The sequence below is a fragment of the Crotalus tigris genome, unplaced genomic scaffold (assembly GCF_016545835.1).
Source record: "Crotalus tigris isolate CLP2741 ecotype Arizona unplaced genomic scaffold, ASM1654583v1 scf7180000024401.5802323, whole genome shotgun sequence".
Lineage (NCBI taxonomy): Eukaryota > Metazoa > Chordata > Lepidosauria > Squamata > Viperidae > Crotalus > Crotalus tigris.
Genome location: NW_024100569.1, coordinates 989,079 through 1,009,581, shown reverse-complemented (window position 1 = coordinate 1,009,581; position 20,503 = coordinate 989,079). Strand labels below are relative to the sequence as shown.

The window sequence follows — 20,503 nt, the reverse complement described above, 5'->3', positions numbered from 1 at the left end:
CCTTATACTGCATATTTAGGCGCTTGCGCCTACGAAGACACCTATGGCAGTTTCTTTGTAGATGAAGTAAAGAGAAGATTAACATCATGCATGATAGCACTGAGTAGGTTATGCAAAGAATGCACTGTATTTCATTCACATCGTGATGCAATCGGCGTAGATTAGATCATCTGCGTTATTTGTTTGATGAAGCCACAATGAATGCATGTGATGTTATGGATTCTATCCAATGCATATAGTGAAATTCAAACACTCCATTCTCACTATTTTCCATCAATATTTGGGCCCTACCTCTTAAACATAGACATGGTGTGTCTATGACTTTAATCAACTCTAACATTCTTTCATATAAAAAGTAAAAGATTATCTGCAAACCTTCCAAGCTAATAAGAGGAAAAAATATAGCTGTACTCCATAACATGGTAATTTATTATCACACGGCGACTTCTGATTATGCAAAACTTTAGACCTTCCGAGATACATTCCAGAAGGTTGTGACATAGATAGCCTATAGCTTTGGTAACCATACATTGGGAATTTCTGGGTTAGATGATTACAAATGTTTTGAGAAGATTTCCTTAAAAATAGGTTTGTTTTTTTTTAAAAAAAGCGCTAAATCAAAATTGAATGGGTAAATTATGTGCATTGGATATTCTGATCATAATCTGCTTCTACACTGTGTCTTTTCTGACAAAGGAATATGTGTGCACATCAAAAATTTTAAAAGGAGCAATGTGGGTATCCTATTCCCCAGATGAATGGAGAGAAGCTTCTGTAGTGGCATCCCAGTTACAAAATACTATTTCTAAAAACTCTTTGCAGTGCTGGGTCTTTAATGTAGCATCTTAAGTTCTCAGTTTAACCTGGTTTTTAACACCTTGCTTTCTTTTTCCTTATGCTTCCATTTGAATTAGTCAACTGCACATTATACTGTATATATACTTTAAAAACCTTCTTCAGCTCTTTTGAGGTAGTAAAAATAACTATAATACATAAAATCAATATGTACACAAAATGTGACCCGTAGTGGAAAATAACTCTTGGGACAGAGGATGTTATAAATTTTAGGAAAAAGAGAAAGTAAGGCTCTCGGCAATAGGGAACAATTTACTAACTAAAAGATGATGCTACAAAAGTGCACCTCTAATTTAACTGCTTTTATTTGTTTTTGTTTATTTATATTTCATAGTTCTAAACTGTCCACCTCCCTCAGACACTGACTAAGGTTTGTCTGCTTCTGCCTTTCCTCCAGCTTTGGGAGCAGAAGACTTAAAAATGAAGGGTTCTAAAAGGCTGTCTATGGAGATTCTCAGTCATCCAGGTCACAGTTGTCCCAAGGGTGCTTTTCCACGAGACAACTTGACTTTCTTTTTTCTCTTTGAAGATGTTTTGCTTCTCATCCAAGAAGCTTCTTCCATTCCCCACCACCCAGTCAGAGCCGAAGAAGGTTCTCTAATGAGAAGTGAAACTTCTTCAAAGAGTAAAAAGAAAGTCCAGTTGCCTCGTGTTCTAAAAGGCTGTTGGTTCTAGTCCTTTATCCTAGGAAAGGTTGTATAAGAGCTGTGAAATCTGAGATCCTTTTCCAAATATCACTCAAAGGCATTGAGAAAAGTCATTCCCAGTGACTTCCAATGCTTACTTTTTTTTATGGGTGGGTAGTTTACACAGCACTGTTTTCCACCAATAAAAAATATTTTTTCCTGCTATTTAATCCCATTGTCCTTTGTCCTGTCATCAGTGGATTGCAATCCTATTTCCCCACTTCCCTACAACTGTCTTCTTTAAAACAATCCACCTTCTCATCCTACATTCTTACTTCCATTGGTCAAAAGAACTCAGTAATGATTTTGTTCTGATTCTTCTCCTCAGTTTGCTCACCATTAGCTTGCTTCTCCAGAATATGGATTTTTGTTGGGCTTCAGCAATCTGTCCAGAGACCTGTTTTTGCACCATTTTTAGAAGACTCTGGAGTGGTACAAGCTAACAGGATACATGTTTATATATTAAAAACATATATAATACTTGTCGATCCTGAATTTCATCTTGAATATACTGCATATATGGAGCCCTAAAAGTACAATTATTTTCAGTAATAGAACTGTTACTATTCTCCTATCTAACAGTTGCTTTTTTTGCTCAGTGAATCTTACTGAATCCAGCAAGTAGAAGAATAACTCTTATTTCATAATGCACCTGATCACAGAACTAGGCTTAGTCTTAGACATTTATTACTTTACGTAACATGTACAACACATAGTCTTTTTTGCAGTATAGTTGAATGTTCATGGACCCATATCATTTTTTTTATTTTATGACTCATTGACAATAGCTTAAAGGATAATCAGTGGAGAACTTATGGCCTCCAGATGTTGCTAGAGCTTCATTGGCCAACTTGACTTGGGCTTCCAGAAATTGGAGTCCAGAATATTTGGAGATTTTCCAGGTTCCCACTTTTCTTGATCAAAGTCAGGTTGGCCAGTGAAGCTTTAGCAACATCTGGAGGCCATAAGTTCTCCATTCTAGTTCATATTTTTAACTCTTTCTTTCAGGAGTCATACACTAGGACCTATAAAATCTATTTTCCCCAATGTTGCTTCCAAAATATTTTACCAAAGGCTTTTTTGTCTGTTTCTCTATCAATAGTCCTCTTTTTCTACCTTCCAAGAAAGAAACAATGGGCAATAGGGCAGCAAAGGGCTTTTCATACTCATTGCTACAACTGTTCTGGTCTATTTCTACTAATGCTATTATTCAACAGTAGCCTATAATCATGATTAAGTTAAGCTAGGCAAGATCTCAGAATCTCCTGCCCTGATTTTTTTAGGTTTAGATAAAAATATTGACTTAAACATCCAATTCAGCTTTTCCATTGATAATTAGTGACATTCAAATGGTCATAACATTTTGAAATGTTTCTCTCAACAGCTTTTTCTTAAAGAACAATACACAAATATAAGTTGTATGAATCAAACGCTAATCAGGTTTTCTTATATACCAAAAACTCTTATTTTGTTTGTTCACTTATTTGTCCAATTCAGTTACCACCCACCTCACTCTCAGAGTGACCACAGCCCATGAAAGAATTGCATGACATACCTTAAGTTCTCTGAAGAATATGCTACTCCTAGCCCACTCGACAATTGAGAAGAGGGTTTGGTCAGCCATTTTGCACATAAGCCCAAAAGTGTTGAGCTTTTCATGCTTGCTTCTGTTGGCCTGCTCTTGCTGCAAGTAGGCCATAATCTTAGCTTGGACTTGTGGCTCATCTGGCTCACACTTCAAGAGTTCCAAAATCAGGTGAGGAATACTTGCTGGTGAGCTGGTCTGATGGTAACCATCCATGTAAGAGTAGCCCATTATCGACTCTGGAGAACTGGTATAAGGATCAGGGTACTCAGACTTGATAGCACGGCTTGGAAAGTGACTGTAGCTTTGATAACCTTGCAGGCTACCATGTGGTGGCATTGTCATACTAATTGGAGAGGTGACAAAAGGGCTTCGGTCATAGTCTGTGGGAGGCAAGGCTGTGTGGTTCAGAGGTAGGCCCTTGGAGGCAGAATGGATGTTCTGGATAGCAGAAGATATTGTGAGATCAGTGGGCATTGCTTGAATCACCTGAGTCATGGCTTCTAATTTGAGTCCATTGGCTCGGATGAGAGCTTTCTTCTGCTGCTTCAGTGCCCTGTCCCTCTTGTACATGGGTCCAAATTTGGTCCGACCTCCACGCATTCGGTCAGCTCTCACGGCTGTTGAATGTAGTGGTGAAAAAAAAGAAAGTTATAGGTGTCACATTGCAGACATGATACAAATACAAATATTGACAGGAATCTCATCATTTTCAGTCCTTGATCAATCTGTAGCACAAGTTTATGTTGAGTATGCAGTAGCTGTTTTAATGGTTTTTATTTTATTTTAGTGTGCTGTGGTGGCGCAGTAATTGGAATGCAGTATTGCAATCTAACTCTGTCTACTGCTGGGAGTTCGATCCTGATTGGCTCAAGGTTAACTCAGGCTTCCATCATTCTAAAGTCAGTAAAAGGACTTAGATTGTTAGGGACAATATGCTGACTCTGTAAACTGCTCAAAGAGTGCTGTATGAAATGGTATATATTAGTCTAAGTGCTATTGCTATTTATTGTAATTTCACTTTTGATGAACCACCAGAGAAGGTCCAACATTGTGAATAAACATATTGTATTAATTTGCAAGCATTTACTGCTTTCTTGTTATATCGCTAGATGAAAGCATACTGGTGAGGAATCTAAAAGAGCATAATTCAAGCTTAGTGTATTAAATTTTCTAGTAAATCTAACAGGTTAGGTGTAATAAATTCTTCTAAAGGACTCGAAATTGCAATGTTTGGCTGGGTAACAGCTTTTAATAACAGCTTTTATTTTTTTCTAATTGTTATACTCTTTTGACTTAACCCATTGAGTAGATGTTATTTAAAGGCAATTTAATGCTCTTCACATTGGCCCTTATTCTGAAAATAGGAAGCTTGCCAATTTTGCAGAGAGGTAATAAATTGCACTGTTGTTATTTCCTCAAGTTGATTGCCTATGATAAAGAGCAAAGTGTCACCAATATGAAAGGATTTTGCAACTTCCAATGCAAATCATATCAGAATTAAGGTTGTGGAGAAAAAAATGTTAGTCTGGGTTACAGTACTATGTTGCTAGAACATGTTTTAAAAGCAGCAATATTATACCAAGACCTATACCTTCCCAAAGGTATTCAAAGAAGGGCCTTTGACAGCTTGGTGACATGCTGAGATAGCTGGAGGTTACGTTACTAAGCTTTTATCTCATAGATTAGCATGCCATTAAAAATGTATTAGAAATCCTAGATATACAGAGACCTATAAAACTATCATAAAGATGTTAACAATTAATGATTTGATCCTAAAATGTAATTTATGAACTAGAATGCAAGACTATGTATCATAATCAAGGAAACATGCATATAAATATTAAAAATGTTTATAGCTGAAAGCAGGAGTTCCTTCCCATCCTGCTGATAACAAAGAGGAAGTCTGTTAATATAGGACAATATTGCTAAGTAATCTTTAATAAATAAATAAGAAAACAAATATTGGACGGAAACATATCCACTCTTATTTTGCTGCTGGCAAAGGAAAAGTAAACAGAAACGCCTAACGAATTATAGTTAAATAGTTTTATCTACACTACTCAACCATGCCACATTCTGGCATTAATTTTTGATTGCTTTTTTTTTTTTAAGGAAAGAGGTGAATTCAACCTCCTCCGATTATGGATTTTCCAAGATATATGAGGCATGTAACACATTCAAAGAAGATACACGGACCTCTTTTCTTAATTATCGTCTCCATACAAGAGCTGTAACAACCCATTCGGCAAAGAAGTCAAGTCACTTTTTTTTTTTTTTTTTAAACTAGCATTAAAGGTCTCTGAGCACATTTGGTATGCTTCACCTCTGTGTATCCCACTGAACAACTTGTGAAAGGTTAGGGCTACAGCATACAGCATGTAAAATGAATAAATGGGATTCCTCAGTATATTCACAGAAGAATAAAGGAGAATATTTGTAGCCTAGGGTTGAAATGAGGGGCTCCTTGGTGCTCTCTGAGCTCGGTTGTTTTCTTGCAGATGTTTCATTACCCAAATTAGATAATATCATCAATGCTAATGACTAGCACGGAGGAAGTCTATGGAGACTCTCAGTCATCTAGGTCATGTAAGTTCACATGGTGCAATAAGATTGTGTGTTTGCTGTCATTGTGAGCTGTGTCGGGGTGGTGGTGGTGATGGTGCACGAAGGGAGGCTTAGCCAATCTCATTGTACACATATTGTACTCTGACAATAAAGGTTGATTTGATTTGATTTGGTTTGATTTGATTTGGTTGTCCCAAAGGTGCTTTTTCAAAAGGCAACTGGATTTTGTCTTATCTTGAAGATGTTTCTGAAGATGTTTCCCTTCTTATCCAAGAAGCTTCTTCAGAAACATTGTCAACAAAAAACAAAAGTCCAGTAATAATAATAGTAGTAAAGTTGGAAGGGACCTTGGAGGTCATCTAGTCCAACCCCCTGCTCAGGCAGGAAACCCTACACCATTTCGGACAAATGGCTGTCCAGTCTCTTCTTAAAAACTTCCATTGTTGGAGCATTTACTGCTTCTGGAGGCAGGCTGTTCCACTGATTAATTGTTCTCACTGTCAGGAAGTTTCTCCTTAGTTCTAGGTTGCTTCTCTCTTTGAAAAAAGCACTTTTGGGAAAGCACTAATGATGTTACCTAGTTTGGGTAATGAAATGTCTACAAGAATACAACCAGGCTCAGAGAGCACCAAGGACCCCTCATTCATAGAAGACTTTATGTACATGCATCCTCCTAACATTTCTAACATGGTTTCACAATATGCATGTTTTCGGTGACACAGTCTGTCACGTTCTTCTGCCATACTCTTGTGTTCCTTATTGATTTTTTTTTTTAACGGAAAGACTATTAAGTCAGTAGTAGACATCATAGCTTCTCTGGATAAAACAGAGGTGCAAAATATCAAAACATTTCTAGGCAATGCCAGTATAGACAGAGAAAGCACTTTTGAAAAGAATTGGCAAATAAGGGCTTACATCTTGAGTTCTTGCTCCCATTCCAAATGTTCTAAATATTTTTTGCTCCTACGCAAGAAGCAAACAAGTATATGTGTCTGTGTGACTGACCTTGTAAGGTGCATTTGCAAAAGAGGAGAAAAAAGTATAGAATCACTTGAGAATGCTTTCCTACTACCTATCCATTCACATTGATTGTATTATCATTATTTTGGGAAATGCAGTTTTCAAAACAGACATTTGATGTAATAACTTTTATCTCCACCCTGATATTATCTGTTGATTCTTGCCTAGGTTGCTGTAGTTCAAGGGGGGCTTGAACAGCTCTAAAGTTAGGTTTAATTGGCATAAGCAGAATTTATTCTGGAATGAGAAGTTTATGGATCGTAAACTCTATGGGCTAAGCTGTTCACAATTTCTACATCTGCCCATAAGGAAATAGTGAGGTTCTAATGAGCAACTTAGCTGAGCTGCAGTCTTGAGCTTGAGGATTAGTGAACTGAACCAATGCTGGTGATTTTTTGAAAGGGAAGTAAACCGTAAGAATGTTTATAATCAAATAATAATCACTAACCCATTTTTCAGACAAGTATTTTACATTATTTCAGAATTAAAGCAACTTTAAAAAAAACCACCCAATGTCTCTACCAATAAAATTTAAGTTACTCATTAGCTGTCTAAAGATTGAAATCATTAATAATTATAGTTCCACATCTTTAAAAAAATATGAAAATTAAAACTAATAAACAGCATATATATAATATCCCAATTATGGAAGCTCCTCATTGATATTTAACAGACCATTACAAACACAGCATTGGGAACATCCCATTGATAGCTATTAGTACTGTGCTGTTTATTAGTTTTAATTTTCATATAAATTAAATATACAAATACTTGGCATAAGAATTTTCACTCCTTTCATTGATATTTGAATTCTTATCAACTAATGAAAATGACATACAGTATTTCAAACTAGCAATGATTTAGCCTAATAGAAGTGGAACCACATAGACTATTGAATTTGTAGTTACAAAAAAAAAATAATAACGACAAAACGGAATTCCATCAATAATCCCTGTTAAAAAACATTACTAACTGTCTACATTAGGCAAGTATTTATCAGAAAAGTTTTAAAACTTTTTGACAGCAACATTCATGGTTACAATATATATTTTTCAAACTAACTTTTGTTTCCTTGTTTCAGATTCTGTAATAGTAATTTACTCTGAACAGAATAATGTGACAAGATGTACCCATATTTTATGAATGGGCTATGGAGCATTATAATATGCCTTAATAATTTCATAAAAACTGAAAACTATTTGTACTGGATGAGTATTGTGGGTTTTTTTTTTTTTTTTAAGAAAACCAAGCCCTCTTTCAATGAAGTGCTAAATCATTGTTTAGTCAATGATTAGCCCAGCTGCATAATCCCTCCCTACAAGGAATTCCACCAACAATAATGATCAGTTGCCCCTGAGAAGGGGGAAAATGTCCAATATGCTATATTGAATTTATAACTCTCGGATATGCCTGAAAAGTTTTCATTTTAGAAATCACTACAGCATCAATTTTACTTCGATTATTTATTTTGCCTGCTCTGATTGAATTTTGTTTGTCTAAAGAAATCAGTGTTATTTGTTCTAAGTATTTATGATTAATTCCAGATAGTCTGCACTCTTTGGAAATACCAGGACTGTACAATTATACATATTGACCCTGCATGTTCTAATACTTACATCTGAAATGTACATCTAAGTACCACATCAGCATGTGGGACAAGCTCTTTGAAATAAACTTCTGGTTAGCGAATCGTAAGCTTCAATTCTTTATGATCCATCATAAGCAAATAGTTCTTTGAAGTAACATCTCAAATGACAGCAGTCCAAATAATGCACGTAGAAGGACTTGTATTTAATATGTAATTATTATTTTTATTCTTATGTAGGAACAGTCGTAGACCTTACCTTCCAACTTCATCCCAACACTTAGACATTTTTGAAACCGACAATAAGGGCAGCGTTTTCTTTGAGTTTTGTCAATTTGGCAGCTTTGATTTTCTATGCATGTGTACCTTTTGTTATTCTGGACTGTTCGCTTAAAGAAGCCCTGTAAAATAGATAGAACATGTTTACAAATTTGGCACAAAGGGCCCGAACCAAGAATTGACTTCAGATTATGAAAACATTCACCAAATCCTCTCTTCTACTTTCATCCTGCTAGTTCAGCATTTATGAAATGGCTGGTTTGGTTCCAGATTTCCTTGGAGGAAACCCACTAGGCCACAGGCAGAATTTTTCTGAGGCTAGTCTGTGCTGGCATTGATTTAATCAGATCCTGGCAAGGCATCTTTGTTGTTTCCCTCGCCATCATCTACCAGTAGCAATTTGAATGAATTAAAATTCTTTCAAACGACCCTAATTTTTGAAAGTGGCCTTTCAAAATCACCTAATGCAGAATTTTAAGACAAATCAAATTTGTATTTGCCTATTATTATTATTTTTTAGACTTCACCAATAGGAATCCTAACTCAGTTCTAAGTCCCAAATGAAAGAGTGCCTCGGTATGTTTCCCCAATCTACCACTTGTTACTCTGGTTACTCCTGCCTCTGCTGGTGTACTATTCTTCACTTTATCATCCATCATTACTGCTGTCATCTTACTTCTCTGGTATTTAAAACTAAATTTTAAGCTGTCTCTAGAGATTCTCAATTTTAAGCTGAATTTTAAACTCTTTGGGATTTAAAAAAAAAAGTTATTTGCAAGGCTGTCTTCCTTCTCCCTTCCCTCAACACTAAGTACAGCTGCATAAAATATTTCTGGTGACCATGATGATTAAAATCATGTACTAAATAACAGATATTCTAGTTCTTACATCTCTTTGTAGTCTGGGACTAGTGGATGGTAAGCATAAATACATGGGGGTAGTATTATAATGTGATTAACTTTTGATTCAGCATGAATACTGACTTGCTCAAAAGTTCCCTTACCAAATTTGATTCATGTAACTCTAACAGATATAGGTTCTTACTGCATAAATATTTCTATAGAGTCCTAAAATTATATATGTGTTACTCCAGAAAGCAGTGTTAAAATGATGTTGCTTCAGTACTAATTTGCTTGGTTTCTTTCCCAATACAGAAATATTTTACACAATTGCAATGTACTCCAGATCTAAGGCAAGTCTGGTTTTACTAGCTGGTTGCATCGCACTCCTCTATAATTTTGAGACTCTGGCTGATATAAAATAGAATGCATGAGCAAAAAATATTCTTCATAGTGATGAACAGCATTTTAAAACCATTTAATTGATTTCCATTTAATCACCTTGCAGATAAATATGGACATAAAATGCTGTGTATGTAGGAGGGTGTACGCACATTTATAAGCATGTGCAAGCATAAAAAGAATGTCAGGAGAAATTTACATTTGCATCCTGAAAGATGAAAAACTTGAAACAGTTGCCTTCAACATTGTAGCCCTGAAATTTATCAGGAACAAGATGCAGCAACAATAATACTCAATGTATATAAATCAACTAAAATCAATATTGAGGACAGCTGGGAATGAAAGTCTCCCTACAACTACATCACTTCACGACAACCAAATATTTAAAGGCATTAAATATAGCCGCCCTATACAGAATACCGTGGGCAAGTTTTTCTTTCCATTAAAAGAAACCCTTCTTACTCTTTACTCTTTGCATAACTTCTGCCTTCCAAGAATGCTACTGCACATCTTCACAATCTTCTTTTACCATTAAAAGAAAAATAACAGAAGCATGATTACCTAGCATTTTTCTCCATCTGATTTTTTTCAGCTCCCTCCCCCACTTTTTCCATGAAAATAAATTGTACAAAACCTTGCAACTTTCACAGGTAAGGAGTCCATAGTGATACCCAGACACTTTATCTCCACAGACAGGACAAAGTTCTTCAAGATCTTCATCATAAGAGTAATTCACCATTTTAAACTGAGACACTGGGGGGGAAGAAAAGAAGAAAAATAGGGGGAGGAATTAAACCCTATGAGATTGCATACAAAACATTTGATGCATTATTTCTTCACTGGGGAAAACAATTCCAGGACATCCAGGGGTTTTTTATTTCCCTTTAAATCCTCAAAACAGGAAAACACAATTTTGAAACAACAGATTTTTTTTTTAGTAACCAAAATTATTCTCTCCAAATTCAATGTAGCAGAATAAAACCTGTTAAAACTAACCACAGTTCTAAATACAGCAAGCATTTGATTGTACTAATCCCCAAAACTGGGTTTTCCAATATATTAAACTCTTAGTTCACTCCTATCTGTGCTTACACATAAGTAGGCAGGACTAGTTTAAGACATCCTACTCTGAAGTTTACATGCCTGAGGCTGCGGTCTTACTTTTCTTCAGTTTATTATTCTTGGGATAAAGATCACCATTTATCGGTAATATATTTAAAATGTAATTGCATTTAAAAATTAAAAAATCCGATGACTAAGTGGAAAAGTAACTTTTCTCTGTACTTTGAAAGTTCGTCTATAACAAGTCACCTTAAAAAAATGTTTACCTAACCCCCATTTCGAATTTACAAAACTAGTAGTCTGAGTGGGGGGAAAAAACCAACAACTTACAGTAAAACAGTATTTTAGAAAGGGAGATGAAGAGAAGGGGGAAGGGAAGGAACTGCAATTTTTACATATTTTACAATATTTTTTTTTTAAAAATCATTCTTCTACCTTAACTCTTTTTTCTTGCTGTTTCAACCGACCAGAGAAAATACATAAACTGCTCAAGGATTTAAAAAAGACTCTGAAGGCTGAGCTTGCAAACTCTTGCAAACTCCTTCAAATGCTGGTAACTAAAAACAAAGAAGAAAGTCTTAGGACAACTTTCCTTCCTTCCTTCCTTCCTTCCTTCCTTCCTTCCTTCCTTCCTTCCTTCCTTCCTTCCTTCCTTCCTTCCTTCCTTCCGTGGGGAACACAGATCTTTACTTAAGAGAGCAGAGAGAAAAACCTCTTGGCGCGATCCTAAGAATTAGTTCAGTGAGATGGAAAGTCCCAACTGATTTAGGAGCGAGATCCTCCCGAAAGAATCCGATTCCTGTCGGGGGAGCGAGGGAATCGGTGTCCGAGCGACCCCGGAGAAAAAAGAGAGGGATGTGCGTTTGGGGGGGGGGGGAGGGAGAGGAGAGGGAAGTTCTCTTGGCCAGGGAGAGAAGCAGCTAAAACCTGAACCCGGATCCCTGCCCTCCCCCTCCGTCGAGAAATGGGAACGCGAGGCGTAATTTCAAAAGTGCGAGAGAAGCGGGAAATACTACTAAAATCCTTTCCCAGATTTTAGGCACACCGGAGCAGCGCAGGAAGACCATTGACCGGACACGGCTACTATTGGAGGCGCTGGCTAGTCGGCCCTGAACTTTCGGGGCGGGAATTTTAGGTGGGATCTAGGAAGATGCCGTGCGCCCAGCCCGGGATCTTCCACTTATACGCGGAAGTTCGCTTTCTCTCTTCTTCCTCTTTCGGACAGGAGGAATAGACGGGACCAATGCAGGGCGCGACCCCAAATTGTTCGGTACCCCAAGATGCTTAATCTGAGAGAAGTAAAGACGAGGTTGGCTGGGTAGCAAGGGGCCCAGTTTTGATTTCGGACCTTCTATTTAGGCCAGAGTCGGAGATTCTTCTCTTGTCTCACGCACAGATATTGCCCGATTTCCAAGTGGAAGCGAGGCAGATCTGGATGCCGACTGTAAACGCGCGCGCGTTTCTTTCCGAGGCCGGTTCCCAAAGGGGGTTCCTTTCTGAAGGAAACGAAGGACTGAAGCCGAGAGAGAGAGGGAGGGAGAGAGGGAGAGGGAGAGGGAGAGAGAGAGAGAGAGAGAGAGAGAGAGAGAGAGAGAGAGAGAGAGAGAGAGAGTGAGGCGCGAAAGCGGCACAGTCCCTCCATCTCCAAATCGCTGCGTTCCCGGGAAGCCACCATGGGGAGGAAAGGGCCTTAAGAAGCTTCGAAATCTTAAAACTACCCACCTGCCCTCCCCCGTTTGCCGCTGAGGCACCCACGCGAATCCCCGAGGAGCTTCGTACAACCCCGCGCCCTTCTTCGGGAGTTCCCGAAACGGGTATAAAGGGCCGAATCGAGAGATGGGAGGGAGGGATCTGGGCAGAAGCGGCGAAGGAGCCGTCCAAGAAGCGAGGGAGGCCAAGGGGCTTCGCCTCTGCATCCGGGATGGGCGCCTGCCTGCTCCATCAAAGAGGCCCCCCTGAGCTGGTGGGTACCACCTCAGCCGGGAAGAGGCTTTCAGCGGCTCGTCCGCCCCTTCTGACTGGAGTTTTCCCGGCAGAGCCGTCAAAGCAAGAACTTCAACTGTCAACCGCCCCGGAGAAGCTAGCAGGACCTTCCCTAAGGCTTGCCTCAGAGGAAGCAAAAGAAGGCAGGGTTACAGCCTTAAGCTCATTTACCTGCGAGCATCTTCTAGCATCCTCCAGCCGTGGACCGCACCAGGCTGGTTGGATGCCTTCTAGCAGAGGCCATGAGCAATTATTGGGGGCAGGTCAGGATTTATAATTGCCCGGTTCAGATTTGCCCGGGAGAAAAGTGACCTGCCCCTTCCACTGCTGCTACCCACGCTGGACCCAACTCTCCGCGTCCTTCTTAACGCCGAAATAAAAGCAATTCCCGCCGACACCTCCTTACAAAACAAGTCACTCTGCGGTCGGACAATTGTGTTTCCTAAGGTGGCAGGGATTGCTTTAGGAACGGGCATTCAGGACACGGCTTCATTTTCACAAGGCACCCGCTTCGCCACGTTTCTCAATGAAATTCATGCTCTGGGCTGGCCTAAGCCCTTAAAGCAGAAACTAACCTAAAGGGCTAGTGTTTGCGTAGTACTTATGGACCCCCCTTCCCAAAAAGCTTAACCAAACTGAACATCAAACTTGAATGTTTTAGTGCGAATGCACGCACTAAATCTCTACCCTCAGCTTCTGGCGCTTAATGGGGGGGGGGATAAAGTGTGTGTGTGGGGAATACAGCCACTTATGTTGTCTACCTCAGCAGCAAATCGCATTATCTCTTCCTTCCTCCACCCTCCCCCCCCCAAGTCAAAAGCCGCGGCACCGAGTTATTTTGAGACATCGAGGCTAAAGTGGGTTGGTTGGTTTTAATCCCATTTCACTTCTCCTGGCTGATAAATGGTTTATCGCTGTTTTCCGCCCTGTTTTGATCCCACTGGTCAGCCTTCGTTTTGCATAATGGGAGCTTCCCCTTCCATCCGATTTGAAACCTGCACGGCTTCCATGCCATTCAGAGGCTTCCGCGAATTACTTGGCCAAGCCCTTCCGGATGGCGCGATGTTTTGAGGAGCTCAGAGCCTTCAGAAACACGCCGATTCCTTTTGTCGACAACACTACTGGGACTTCCAGGTTTTTTTTTTCCCCTTTCGAATTAAATAATCACAATTAAGAACTTAGCCTGGTGTGTCTTCGGGGTCAAGGTAGGGGGGGGGGGAACCCGATTAAAAAACAACGGATCGAAGTTTCCATCCTGAATACAGAGTTAGCACCACGGACTTTTGCCCCTAAGAGCCTTTCCTAAGTATATAGACAGACGGGGGATCTTTCCCTCCCTCCCCCCTTACTCGAAGGCTCCTACATTTGTAACTGGTCGGCCGCCCTCGATCAGAACTAGGGAGGGTCTTAAAATAGATATTAAACTCGCCCTTTGAATTTCCATCAAGGAAACCTAAGGGGGCGGTGTGCCTGAAGAGATTGCCGGATAAGAAAGTGAAGAGAGGCGCTCCTGGATTTCCCGTAGTAGTTAGCCCATCCCCCATCCCAACCCTACTTTCTCTCTTCCCGGCCCACCTTAGCCATTCTTTCTGTCCTGTCTTTTGTAAAGTTTCCCAGGGACTTTGGCAAATCCTTTCCGAAAGAAGCGAAGTCCCTTAAGGCGTTAAGTACTGATTCCTCACAAGTATTAAAAGTAGAAGCCAACCCACTGTCTCCAAGGTTTTATGTTCCCCGCGTCCAGGACTCCGGGGATAGCAACCTAAGCTCCGCAGTCCCGGCGGAAAGTAAATATGGCTTCAAGCACAGCAACAGGGCTCAAACCCCAAGTCACCGGGGTGTGTGTGAGGATGGGGGACGGGAGAACACGGAGCACTCCCGCCATCTGCTAGGGGAGTTTCGCTCCAGAGGAAAGAAACTTAGAAAACTCCGCGCGATGTTTCCGCCCTTTCATTCCCTGCCAGCTTCCCTCGCTCCCAGTGGTCGTTGGGATCCGAGAAGGACGGCGCAGGATCATCCAGATTCCCCCTTCCCTCCCGAACCTGAAGTCTCTTTTTCCATCCTTTCCCAAGCCTAGAGATCTGTAGCGATTTCCTCCTTCGGCATCTTCGCCTCGTCTGATCCTGGTAAGGGATACCCCCTTCCGATCCAATGAAGAGCGCCGGGGGTCATTCCTCCGCCGCCTGGCCCACAAGCAGGGCTTTGCTAAGGCTACAGCCTCTATCTTCTGAGGCGTGTGAAGGGCACGCGGTTAGCAGCCTTCAGACACCGTTTGGGAAAAAGCGTGCGCGCACACACACACACACACCCCTCTTGCTTTCTGTTGGGGAAGTTCCCTAGTTTAATCAGTCAAACTCCCATTAAAATAAACAAAAGAAATCCCTGCCCACACAGGCAGAAGAATGTCCCCAAATACGTTTAGACATTGCCTTTTTTCCATTCTTCCTTCCTTCCTTCCTTCCTTCCTTCCTTCCTTCCTTCCTTCCTTCCTTCCTTCCTTCCTTCCTTCCTTCCTTCCCCCCCCCCTTCCCAATATCAATTATACTAAAGCGCACGATTCGGAGCGACCCTGTTGGGATGGCTGACCCTCTGATATTGTTTGCAAAGCGGATTATCCCCCCTCCCCAAAAGATTTTAACACCTCCGCAACTAGGAAAACAAATCCCACGAATTAGTCTGCAGCGTGGCAGTTGATGGATTTCTGCCGTCTCCCACCCCGCGCTCCTTTGAAGGACGCCGACCCCTGAATATAAGCATCGCCCGGATCGCATTTGTTTCTCATCGCCCCCGCCCGCCCCCCCCGGAAGAGATGCCAATCGCTCGGGTCGCTTGTCAGCCTCCCTTACACACAAGAAAGACGGTTCCCAAGTCCTTTCCTTCGGGCAGCCTCCTCTGGTCCTCCTCCCCCCCCCCGCCCTACACCTCCCAGGGAGAGAAGAAGTCCCCCCCCCCAGGCCTTTTCCAGGGAGGAACTTCTTTCCAAGTGCGCCTCCGGCGGCCGCTGCGCCCTCCGCGCGTCAGACTCGAAAAGTCCCTCGGCCCGACTTTCCAGGCGTTTGACTTTTCGTTTACTTCGCAGTACTTAAAAGGGGAGCTGGTGTATGTGTGTGTGGGGTGTGGGGGGGGGGAAAGGGTTGAGCGCCCGGCGGCTTTGACAGCAGCCCCGCCAATAAGCCGCTGCTGCGATCAAGGCTGCCGGGAGAGAAGTGAGCCCCACGTGGGGGGGGGGCGAGAGGCTTCTCCCCCCCCCCGGGCTGAAAGCAAACCCGAAGCCCTTGGAAAGCAGGGCTGCCTCTCCCGTGGCGCAGAAGGAGCCTCTTGCTTGCTTGTTTGCGAGCCAGCCCTACCCGGCAGGCGGGAGAAAGAGGAGGCTGGGGGCTTGGCTTGTTCTCGCCCGCCTTTCAGCTGGGCACATGCAAGCTCCCCTCGCCGGCCAGCCAGCCAGCCAGCCAGACAGCCAGCCAGCCGGCAGGGCAGTCCGCTCGCCCCCCCCCTCTTCTTACCTTGCATGTTTTCCGGCATGTGCCCCCGTTCCCCATTCGATCGGACCAGTCCCAGGGCTTCCGTCTCCACTTTGGGCAGCATGTCAAGGCGGCCGCGGACAGGGCTGGGCGGCGCGCCGGCTCTGCCGCCCTGGAGGCTCCGGAGGCAGAGCAGCACCTGGAGGCGGGCTGGCGAGGCAAAAGCGGAGGCAAAGCGGCGGGAAACCGGGGGAGGCGTAAATGGGAGAGTCCGCTCGCACCGTCGCCGCCGCCGCCGCTCTCGGCCCGTCCTCGCAGCCGGTCGCTCGGCAAACCTCGCCGGGGAGGCTCGGAGCGCTCCGATCCCAGGTGGGAAAGGAGCGCTCGGGCTCGGCCGCCCAGCTGTCCCTCGGGTCGGCTTAAAGGGGTTGGGAGGAGCGGGCGGGAGCCAGCGGGGAGAAGCGCGACCTGCCCACCAGCCGGGCCCCCTCGGCCTGTCCCGAGCGCCGCAGGGGCATCGCGAACTTCCAAGCCTCCCTTACTCCGGAGTCGTTCGGTTCTGCTCGGCAGACGGGCTTCCCCGTTGGACAAAAAAGGAAGGGGGCGCTTCCCAGCCGAGGGAAGAGGAGGCAGGGAGGGTCCGGGCCGAGCGTGTGAACGTGGAGCGTTTGTGTGTCCAGGGGGTGGGGAAGGAGAGGAAGGGGAGCGCTGACACTGCCCGGTTGCAGCCAATGAGAAAGGCGCCCAATCAGACAAGGTTGTTAAACCTGACGGACGGACAGACGGTCCGATTCCCAAGGGAATGAGGAGAAACGCGCGCGCGCGCGCGCCGGTATTCTGTCCGGTCCGCGACGGCGGAGTTTCTTTTTCTTTCCTAAGCTCCCCTCCTCCCGCGGCATTTCCGTCCCCCTTATTCTGCTAGGAATGTCTAAGGGTAAAAAGTCCGTCGGGAACGCGAATTAGGTCCTTCCCCGGCCAAACAAGGATCGGTGTGTGTGTGAGACTCTTTCATTGATTCCCCCCCCCCCCCACGAGTTGGTCCCCTGCTTCCCCACTGTCGAAGGAGTGGCGAGGGAAGGCTACTGGACCTCTGGCCCTGGTCCGCGTTTGCTGGGAAGGCGTTCCCGAACGCGAACTCAGAGAATCTAGGTCGTTCGGAAGAAACCTACGGAGGGCCGGGCCGCAGCCTTTGGATTTAGAGGGATCCTTTTCTGAACCGCGGTCTACTAGGACCCCCTCCAAGAGACGCGGGGCGAGGGAGGGAGGGAGGGAGGGAGGGAGAGAGAGGGAGGGAGGGAGGGAGGGAGGGAGGGAGAGGGTCGGACATCTATTGCTCCGAGAGTAATGGACTTTGGGGGCCGAGAGTCGTCTCCGAACTCACACTGAACTACATGCCTGGAGAACACAGAATGAAATGAGCTCATTAATTGCTCTCTCTCTCTCTCTCTCTCTCTCTCTCCCCGTCTGTTTGAAAGAGGGAGGGAGGAAGGGAGGGAGAGAGAGAGAGAGAGAGAGAGAGAGAGAGAGAGAGAGAGAGAGAGAGAGAGAGAGAGAGAGAGAGAAATCTAACCCTACTCTTTCTCAAAGCCCGTCTCTACCACTCCCTGTCCCTTTTGGGTTCTTACTCTGACGCGGAAATTTGACATTCTCGTTACGTCCCTGGATGCTGCAAAACTGATCTTAACGCGCCCAGAGATTTTCGTTTCCACATTCTTCTTATCCACCTCTTAATGTTTCCAGGACTCAGTTTGAAGAAAACGTAGGAGTTCGGTCCATAGGCATCTTCCTCTAGAATTCCGCCTACCCAGCCCGGGTGAAACGCGTGTGTGCTTTCGATAGCTTCCACACGGGCAAACGAGCTTAGTTGCTTAGTTCCAATGAAATCAATGGGACTTAAAAGCTGCTAGCGCTTGCCCCATAAGCTGCCGAAAAACAAAAGCGATAGGAGAAGAGCGCCAATTGGCCAGCCAAAGCAAAACTCTGCTACGCTCTCCTGAAATCGCTCAGGTCACCAAAGAATCTGTTTGGCGTTTATAGCCTGCACTCCGAGTCAGCGTGCGCACTTTTCTTCGGCCGAGGAAAACGTCCGTTCTCATTTGGGACCCAACTTTGGGTGGCTCCGAGCCACTTCCAACGTTTGGTTGTCATTCTTATTTTTCATAGCACTTTAAGACTTCTCCCACCGTTCAGATTTGAACAATAACACACCACATTCTACAAAACTGAACATTTGCTGGCGAATTATGGATGATTTTTTTAGGTTTACCGACAAACAAGCTCGACAAACAAGTTCGTACCGAGATAAAATCAGTGTTGCTGAAACGAATACCCCTTCAAATCAAGCAATCTTCCTATCGTGGTATCGAAACCCCAGAATTTATTGCACGGAGTTGTAGGAAACAAATTTCTAAGTATCAGCCAAGCAGGTACTGATGTGCTCATAAAATTGATATCACTAACAAAACCAGATCAGGGCAGACTAATGACTACAGGACTCAAAACTGCTTGCAAACTTTGGGGTTCTTCTCTAAGGCTCTTTCTTAGTTGAGGGGTTAAAAAAAAGTAAGGGGAAGTAGAGAAGTATTATTTATAAAGTAATAAAGACAGAAGAAAAGTCTGAAAAAAGAAGGGGAGGCAGGGAAGTTTGGGCTATGACCCAAACTTCATGGCTTCTAAGCCCCATCTCATCTGCCTTGAAAAGAGTCCCCAGAGAGCTGGGGACGTTTACACAGAATATTGTGACTATTTTTTAAAAAAATTATCATTGCTTCCAATAGAACTTTCCAATAATTCCGTCTAGTATGAATTTTTCATACTGGCTAGAAAAACCTTCTTGGCTTCTACAAGGAAATTCACTTAAGGTCCTGATCTTTGGTTCTTTACTCAGTGGGAAGAGACTCTATTTCCCATAAAGGACTTCCCTCCCTTCTTTCCTCTTGTTAACTTTCCTAGAAGTGAGAGGAACCAGCTATGCAGCAGACCTCCGGATGGTGGCTCATAGCGCAAATTAAGACTGGCAAATTAAGGGCAAATTAAGACCGCCAATTAGCAAAAAAAAAAAAAAAAACCCTTCTTCAAAGGATGCTCCTTCCTTCTTTCTTTGCTTTCCTACTGTGTTCAGCGATCTCTGCTTCCACATAACCAGAGAAGTCCATATTATATGCTCAGATTCAAAGTCAAGCACAAATACTGTTTTCCCATTACAGCGTATGTTATGCTATGCCCAAATCTTTCAGTGGTTTTGAGTGCTGGCCTGATTCACACAACATGTTAAGACCAAGATCAGACGGGATCACAAGTTAGCCAGGTGTAATTTTATCTTGGTCCAGCATGTTGTGTGGCTCTAACCTATATGCCTTGTGGTTATCCTTGGCATCATACTTTCTCTTTTCTTTCTTTCTTTCTTTCTTTCTTTCTTTCTTTCTTTCTTTCTTTCTTTCTTTCTTTCTTTCTTTCTTTCTTTCTTTCTTTCTTTCTTTTTCTTTCTCTCCTTCCTTCCTTCCTTCCTCTTTCTTGCTTTCTTTTTTCAGACTTTTGTTCTTTATTACTTTATAAATAACTGAAGGCAGCAAGTATATATAATACTCCTTCCTCCTCTTATTTTCCTGTGAAATGGGTTGAGCTGAGAGAGACTGACTGGCCCAAAGTCACCCAGCCTAAGGCAGAACTTGAACTCATTGTCTTCTGCTTTCTAGACCAGCACTTTAATTACTAGGCCAAATTGGCTATAGCTGCAGCATAAGTACATACAGAGAAATACTATTCAGCATTGCCCCAATTCCTGTGTATTTGTATTAAATGGCCTTTCTTCCTAAAAGCAGTTCCCCCCCCCCTTTTGGCCATTTCAGTGCTAACAAGCATGGATCCAGTTTATAACACCCTCCCCTGCCTTGCTTCAAATAATCTTTAAAAATTGGGTCACAGCAGAAAAAAATGCCACAGTGGGCTGTGGATACACCAACTGGAAAATACACTTGCATGCTACACCAACAAGACTTTATCACGTTTTGCATACTGAATCACCTGGCCTGAATCAAAAAGGTTTAAATCCTCATCTTTGGAACAGTATGGCTGGTGACCACCACCTGCTCTAGTAATAGTAAGAGAGGAACATGGGAAACAGGCCACCAGGCTTGGACAATAGCAGTGTCTACCGTCAGCTCCTAAATATTACATGGCAT

General features: G+C 43.0%; 1 protein-coding gene across 3 annotated transcripts in view; it reads right to left on the bottom strand.

Annotated features, from left to right (window-relative positions):
• The window catches only part of NR5A2 (nuclear receptor subfamily 5 group A member 2), a 119,042-nt gene that overhangs the window by 89,545 nt on the left and 8,994 nt on the right, over positions 1 to 20,503 (bottom strand). Inside the window, exons 1-4 of one of the 3 annotated variants that reach the window (XM_039329571.1) lie at positions 16,365 to 16,848; positions 10,454 to 10,572; positions 8,559 to 8,700; positions 3,097 to 3,746 (exon numbers count right to left, since the gene is read on the bottom strand). In XM_039329571.1, the coding sequence (XP_039185505.1) occupies positions 3,097 to 3,746; positions 8,559 to 8,700; positions 10,454 to 10,572; positions 16,365 to 16,446 (993 nt within the window). In that variant the 5' untranslated portion in view covers positions 16,447 to 16,848. Of the gene's footprint in view, positions 1 to 3,096; positions 3,747 to 8,558; positions 8,701 to 10,453; positions 10,573 to 12,229; positions 12,375 to 16,364; positions 16,849 to 20,503 lie in introns of those variants that run through there. The other 2 variants (XM_039329570.1, XM_039329568.1) reach the window with 2 other exon arrangements.